This window comes from Rhodnius prolixus, unplaced genomic scaffold (assembly GCF_049639745.1).
Source record: "Rhodnius prolixus isolate KJV_2025 unplaced genomic scaffold, Rpr scaffold_22, whole genome shotgun sequence".
NCBI classification, from domain to species: domain Eukaryota; kingdom Metazoa; phylum Arthropoda; class Insecta; order Hemiptera; family Reduviidae; genus Rhodnius; species Rhodnius prolixus.
Window position 1 is genome coordinate 249,784 of NW_027411617.1, and position 7,850 is coordinate 257,633.

General features: G+C 34.4%; 1 protein-coding gene across 4 annotated transcripts in view; it reads right to left on the reverse strand.

Annotated features, from left to right (window-relative positions):
* Positions 1–7,850, reverse strand: part of LOC141457534 (uncharacterized) — an 85,394-nt gene that overhangs the window by 9,145 nt on the left and 68,399 nt on the right. For 3 of the 4 annotated variants that reach the window (XM_074134672.1, XM_074134674.1, XM_074134675.1), the window contains 2 exons: positions 6,005–6,183; positions 4,214–4,312 (listed from right to left, as the gene is read on the reverse strand). In XM_074134672.1, coding sequence (XP_073990773.1) covers positions 4,214–4,286 — 73 coding nt within the window. In that variant the 5' untranslated portion in view covers positions 4,287–4,312; positions 6,005–6,183. Of the gene's footprint in view, positions 1–4,213; positions 4,313–6,004; positions 6,184–7,555; positions 7,819–7,850 lie in introns of those variants that run through there. The other variant, XM_074134676.1, reaches the window with a different exon arrangement.

A 7,850-nucleotide genomic window follows, 5' to 3' on the forward strand; every position in this document is an offset into this window, starting at 1 on the left:
GAAACCCTTTGGTGGCTATCTAGAAAATTGTATGTTGCATCACGTCAATTGCGTTTTGAAGAGAGACCAGAGTTAATGATGAGTTATTACAAGGAATTGAGTTTTTGCCTAAATAATTTTAAAATACAATATCACTGAAGTAATAAAACATAAGAATGTATAAAATTAGACAAAACACGAAAAAAGTTCAGAGGTTCAGTAGTCTTACTCCCTGTCGGCGGATATTATTAGGTATTAGAAACTGCAAAGTACTGGTTAGACCTCTGGAACTTGGTTTTCAAGATAAGCAAATCTTATTTTATAGTTTTCAGAGCAAAGAGTAGAAAATAAGTTATACTATAAAGTTTGGAATTAATAGATAACTATTTACTAGAAGACTCCTTCCCCAAAATCACGTTAAATCGTTTAAAAATAAACAAAAATGGAATGGACTCTACAGGTAACATTGCTTCAGACCCAATTTTGTATAAATTCAGGAGAAAGTCCGCCTTTCTCCAAACTGTGGTAGCTTGTAGTAAATATTTTATATCAGTTATTGTTTTGGTCAATACCCCTTAGGAGAACCATATATTATATATATATATGTATATATACAGGGTGTCCAAAGTTATATGCTCCACCCACTTTTTTTTTAACGGCGGGAAATTTCGAAAAAATAAAAAACACGTATTTAATCATTTTTAGTCTAGTTTATTTTCAGTGATTGACCCATTTTTTTAAACCCCTGTATCTCGAGATACAGCATCCAACTTTTGTTTTTCAAATGGAACGTTATATTTTTTGGTGCATATTTTTATAGTATTTGAGCTCCTAAAAAAAACAAAAAAATTTTTTTTGAAATCGGTTAGGTTTTTCAAAAGTTATGGTAATTTAAAATATGAAAAACAAATTCAGTTTATTGTCAAAATTACTTATTTTTTTTAAAGAATCTGTTCAAACTGGGCACAACCAACGGATAGGCAAACCAAAACTCTGGACTCCCACGCTTTGCTTGTAGCAGCACTTGTGGTGGCGAAGTCAAGATCTAGGCAGGCTAGAGTTATTCGACGTTTCAGATCATCGATTGAAGCCACGGGATTAAGGATACTTTACACTTTATTTTTTAGGTATCCTCACAAAAAATAGTCCATTTGGGTTAAGTCCGGAAATCGAGGTGGCCATTGGATGGGACAGTGAGTCCCTAAGCACTTTTCATGGAAATTTCGGTCCCGGTAACCTCGAACCACTCTCGCATTATGTGCCGGGCAACCATCTTGGTGAAAATACATATCTATCCGACGTTGTAGATGAACATGTTCAAGCAGAACTGGCAAAATGTCTCTTAAAAAAAAGTTTGATACCTTGCACCCGTTAAGTTCTCTCTGTAGAAGTATGGGCCGATTGGTCGATTTCCTAAAACTCCACACCAAACGTTTGTAGAAAAAACAACCTGAACGTCGAATAACTCTAGCCTGCCTAGATCTTGACTTCGCCACATAAGTGCTGCTACAAGCAAAGCGTGGGAGTCCAGAGTTTAGGCTTGCCCAGCCGTTGATTGTGTCCAGTTTGAACAAATTCTTTAAAAAAAATAAGGTAATTTTGACAATAAATTGAAATTTGTTTTCATATTTTAAATTACCATAACTTTTGAAAAACTTAACCGATTTCAAAAATTTTTGTTTTGTTTTTTTTAGAGCTCAAATACTATAAAAATGTGCAACAAAAAATATAACGTTCCATTTGAAAAACAAAAGTTGGATGCTGTATCTCGAGATACAGGGGTTTAAAAAAATGGGTCAATCACTAAAAATAAACTAGACTAAAAATGATTAAATAGGTGTTTTTTATTTTTTCGAAATTTCCCGCCGTTTAAAAAAAAAGTGGGTGGAGCATATAACTCTGGTCACCCTGTATATACCAATTGTATAAAAACTGATGCGAAATCTACAAAAAAAAGGCGAATAAATTTACTTTATGTACAGAGGTGTAATTTAATTAGACTGGTTAAGTTAAAGATGTGATCAATTTGGATTAGTTAGAATTAAAACCACCTGGAAATTCTAGTAAGATATTGTTACAGTTTGACCAATATGTTAATATATTCAAAATAAAACTGGAAAATACAATCTATCATTAAAGTAATGATAAACTAATTGCCCCTGCAGCTGGAAGGCTGATCTTTATTACCGATCTTGTATAAGGGAAAATTATTAGATTTTCTGATAGAAGCAGTTAAAAAGTATCACAGGCTTTTCCAAGAAATCTAATGGTGCATATTTATCTATTCAGCCCTGGCCTAAAAATAGAATGTTAGAGATAAAAAAAAAATAAAGCATTTCTATTAAAACTAGTGAAAATTTTCAATTTTTACTTTTTTCTGTTCGTCATCTTCCAGAACTAATCTGTATATTTAGCCTTGGAATTGAAATGAACGTTTGAGAGAGAAAATACAGAAAGTTTTGTAAAAAAAAAAGGAAAAGATTTTGTAGTAAAGATAGTGAATCACATTTTTCCCAAAAAACAGGTGGAAATTTTGCGTGGGACGGTAGTTCTGTCGATTTCAAATCAATCAGAACTTTCGAGGCATTTAATGTGTAAGCGCTTAAAGCGTTTTCTCTAAATGCAATCAACTCCAGGAGTGCTGCTGTTGTTTAATTTGTGGAAAGGCAAACAAAGTTCACAAAGCCAGCAAGATTGTTGTACGTGGGCTGTGCAAAATAATGTCTTTAAAACGTGTGCAGGCAGGCAGGCTATTTCCCAGCCTTTTATGTATCTTGCGTTCATTGCAGATAGCTAACAAATGATACCTGCGAGTTGTAGAATAGATGGTGGCGCAGAACGTCGGTACTTTGAAGAACTTTGAATTCAGGTATCAATCACTTAAAGCAGTGGTTTCCAACCTTTTTGTACCTGCGCCCCCCTTTAAAAAAAAAAAATTGTTGCGCCCCTTAATTTTTCTAACAATCAAATTTCATAAATACTCAACTGATATTTTTTTTTTTTTTTTTTTTGGGCGCATCAACAGCTGAGGTTATTAGCGCCCGGAGCTTTTTCCAGTGCACTGCCGGCCTCCGGACAGTGTTCTCTCGTTACAGACAACACTGTCCATCACCGGACAGTGAGCTGTAAGAAGCTCCTAGGAAGAGAAAATCTAAGGGTCAGCAGTTGGATTCGAACCCGAGACCTCCGCGTGGGAGTCCAGTATGCTAACCTCATAGCTAATCCCTTCCCTCTCAACTGATATTATAATTAATTTACAAAATAATATACAATATTATGTAAAAATATACATAAAAAATAATTATTTATTATAAGAAATAATAATTTTAAATGTAATAAAAACAAATCTTACAAAAATACAAAAAAAAGAATATATAATTAATACAACATCATTATAAGAATATAATGCGACGGTTGAGCTTGTTTTTAAGCACAAATTTTCTCAAACCGTGGTATCATTGAAGAAATCGCGGTTCTCAGTTACTTTTCAATCACTAAGCGAGATCGATACTTTGTTTTTAAGACAGCTACTGTAGAAAAACCAGTTTCACATAGGTAAGATGTTACAAATGGCAATAAAATTTCTAAAGCTTAGTTTGTCAAAGTAGAAAAATCGTCCTTTACTCGTAGCCAAAACGTAACAATATTATTTTCGTCTTGAAACATCTGCTTTAATGTGCTATCACTAGATAAGTCAATTATCATTTCCTGCTCTGCTGTCGTAAGGCCAAAATCATCATATTTTTCAATCACAAACGGGTTTCTAATCGCCCCGCCGGCGCTCGGCTCCAAACGCGAAAGCGAGATGTTTTCGTTCCCAGCAAGAGTGTGGATGGATGTTTTAGCATTTGTACCCGAAAAATTCGCGGCGAGGATTGTGGATTACGTATACCTATTTTGCTGATTCATTTTTTTGACACCTATTCGACTTTTTTGGTTTGAATTCGAAAATGATATTTTGGAAACAGCTGCATGCCCCCCTTGCAACAGTCTCGCGCCCCCCTAGGGGGGCGCGCCCCACAGGTTGGAAACCACTGACTTAAAGCTTCTAATTTAAGAATTTGGAGGATATTTTCAGATTGTAAATGTTGCTAAATGAATTGAATCATTGAAAAAAAGGAAACATATTTACTTTACCCATTATTAATAAACTGAAAACATAATATGCAATTCATTTCTGGCATTTCTGGAGAATTTCTGGTTTTACTATAACTTGAGCGAAATGTTGACTTACTTGGGAGTGCAAAAGCTCCTCTAAGGCAGCCGAGGACTAAAGTCACCATAGATACGCTTTTCAACAATTCCATAGTAAAATTATTTCATTCAATCACGCCTGAAAATGAAACAAACATTGCATTAGAAAACTTAAATTCTATATAAGTTTACTGCAAATTGGACAGACGGTCCACTTGAAGGGACCGGGGTCCAGAAAATTTAAATTTCATCCTCTCCCTCTAGCTTTTACCAGCAACATCCTCTTCCTCTCGCTTTCACAAACATCATCTTTTACCTCTAACTTTTATAAATATCATCCACTTCCCACAGATCATATTCCACAAACATCGTCTTCTTCTTCCCGCTTTCACAAACATCATCCTTTTTCTCTTGCTTTCATAAACATCATCAAGCTTCTCCAGATCACATTCCACAAACGTCATCTTCTTTTCCCTTTCGCTTTCACAAACTTCATCTTCTCCCTCCGGCTTTTAAACCGTCAATCCCTTTCCTTTCCCTATTATGACTTTCTGTTACAAAAAAAAAAAGTCATATTCAAACTAGAAATATTTCTTTCTTTGATAGAATTTATTAAGAACATTGGGAAAGTATTGCGACCATTCAGATTTCATATGTCTAGCTTTAACCAGAAACACATTTTTTAAGTTTACCTGAGCCTGATAAAAAGTATTTTAGAAAATGGTCGTAACGTGTAAAAAATCTAGTTCAAAAACGAAACAATGCATTTCCTTAAACCTTATTTTTCATTTGGTAGTCCATTAACACTCATCAGAATGGTAGTGAACTCATTAAAATTCTTCGATTACTTTAATGAAAGCAATACTTTAATGATATTTCACTTTTCAAGATTTCCTTGATATGGTTCCAATGATTCTACGGTTTTGATATTTTGATTTCTGCCGACTCTTGATGTACTCCTGGTATCTGTTTCTAAGCAACCTAACAGGGACGTTTAAGGATTTTAAGGATTTAAGGACGTTTAAGATGACGTTAAGGACGTATTACACGACTGGAATTAAAGTTATCCTCATCCGTATAGTTACTATTTTTTTTCTGAGAGATGGGCAAAGGACATCTAAGGAGCAAGATATCCCAGACTTGTTGCTTCTTTCTCTTTCCAACACTTTGCCCAAGGCATCACGCTGTCCAAAGGACGAATGTGACAGGGTTTGTACCAAACTTTCCTCACGATTCCCTTTTTTCCAAGGACTTCTCGACTCCCTTTTGATTATTTTGGGAATCAAGCTGAAAAAAAAGTATGAGGAGCAACGGAGTAGCTAGGTGTAAATTGAGGGGTTTCCCGCTTCCTGGATAACTGGGTAGTTACTAGGTGCTGGTAAAGAATATACCCTTTATGGAATTCCATTGGGGAAGCTTTTTTCAGAATATGTAAGGAGAATTACCGGGATGGGAAAGTTAGCTTCAAGAAATAATAACCGCTTTTTGCCGGCTCCTTTTTCTCCTAGAGAACATTCTTAGACCAGCAAACTGGGTGAGTTGTTTCGTCACCGGATTAGCTGCAGAGTCTCACAATAAGTCGTAGTTCCGAAGATCCCCAAAACAAAAGATTAGTTAAATCAAATGAAATTATGTATTTTCTTTTTAGTTGTCTTCATGCAACATGACTCTTTATAAAACTTGACTGATCTAAAGCTGGCTTGGAAATATGCCTTGATCTAAAAATGACTAAGGGAACCCGGAACTTCCACGGCTCTCTCCAGCGCGAATTTATTTCAGCCCCTAGTAATTGTTGTTACAAAATAAATGAAGAAAGGAAAGAAAGGTTTACCACTTATTTGAGGAGCATTTATAGCAGAACTTCTTTCTGCTGAACGGCAACTGTGAAGAGGAGCATCAAGGTCGATTAAGACATCCGCTCAAGACCATCTTCAATCTGCAGCTTGCCGAGGTTCGTGTCAATCCTATATCTGTACAATCGTTTGGATCACTAAGTCACTAAGTGCAAATCTGAAACAAAAAATGTGAAAGTTAATGCTATTATTTGGATAAAATTCTAAGAACATGAAGATAGTCATCTTTGTCAATCCTAACAAGTTTCGTCAGATTGTCAGTGAAAAAGGCTAATGTGGTTTAGAGTTCAGCACTTCGGAGAGAAAACTCATATATTCATATTTTCTCCACTTGTTTCAAGAAAGAAATAAGAAATAAGAGGAAAACAAAATTATAATTCAATTGTAGTGGCCGATAAAGAAAATAAAAAACAAACTTTTGGCTATGTAAGGAAAGAAGAGGGCCTCTGTGAACAATTCGATTTTTTCACAAGACCCTTCCTCACCAAAATTTACAGACTAAAATTTTTTTCAAATCTAGAATTTGCACGGAGAAATCGCTGAAAACCACACAATTTTTACAATAAAGTGGCATATCCACATATATTTGAGCATAATTTCATATAAATCTGACAATTACGAGACCAGATATTGAATGTTTAATTTTTAGTAAGTGACATACTACGAAATCCAATAAACACTGACATACTGACATAGTGGTTTAGAGTACTGACATAGTGACATACTGACCACACAATTTTTACATTTTTTTTTTGATAGCATTAGAAAAATAATATTCAAAGTTTTTAAAAAATGTGGGTAGTTTGGGTTTACCAGGTGTAATCCAAGTTTCAGACATTGAACATCTAACTGGGAAATACCCTCTTGTGAATTTTTATCTTAATCTAATAATGAAGAAAAACAGGGAACATTTTGAAAACTACGTTTAAACATTAAAAAAGCTACTGTTTTTACCAAAACAATAAACATTTTTATCTTTATTAAATTCGCAATTTGAGGATATTGAATTAAAATCGGAGTTAATTCTATGGGGTCGAAAAAATTCACAAATATTTGCAGAACGTGGTTCCTCCTTAGTCCTTTTCCGCTTACTGTATGAGCTGATTTCGGGGATGTGAGTAGAGTCAGATTTTTCTACTTATCTTTCTTTGTAGAATACTTTACTTTCAATATTCGCTTTAGACTTTGTTTAACAGTTTAAATCTTCTTTAAGGTATTGAAGATTCTGAGATTTTAATAAAAATTTTACCGTTCCTGACCCTTACAAATTTTAGCTCATCGTTCTTCTTTAAATTTATTCCCTCTCTGAAATTAGCAGCCAATTATGGAATTAAATATTGATGTGTAAAGTGGAAAATTATCTTCAATAATTTGGAAAGTTACCTTATTCACTATCAGAATGATTAAAAATGCCATCTTATCCTTATTTTTCAGGGATTTCACCATAATTAATGGATTATACCTACTATTTTGAGACCACAATGTATAACAATCATATAAATTTCATTATTATGTTAAAATTAACGTACTTGCAGATTTTTTCAACGATAAATAAATAATGTTTCATTTTCACTAAACGGGAAATTTGAAACCTTTAAATTCGCTTTCCCATCTGTTTTAAACCTAGAATTTCATTTCATGTCTCAAATTACAGAAGTAGAAATCGTATAAGTCAAACAAGTGACTAGTTCCCAAAAACAATTTGCTTGTACTCTTCAGGACTGACTTCTCACAGATGTAAAACACACACATACAAGGGTACTGTTAACTACACAATTTAGCAGAATAGTTGGCTGGGATTCCCGACTGACTAAAGCCTGCCCT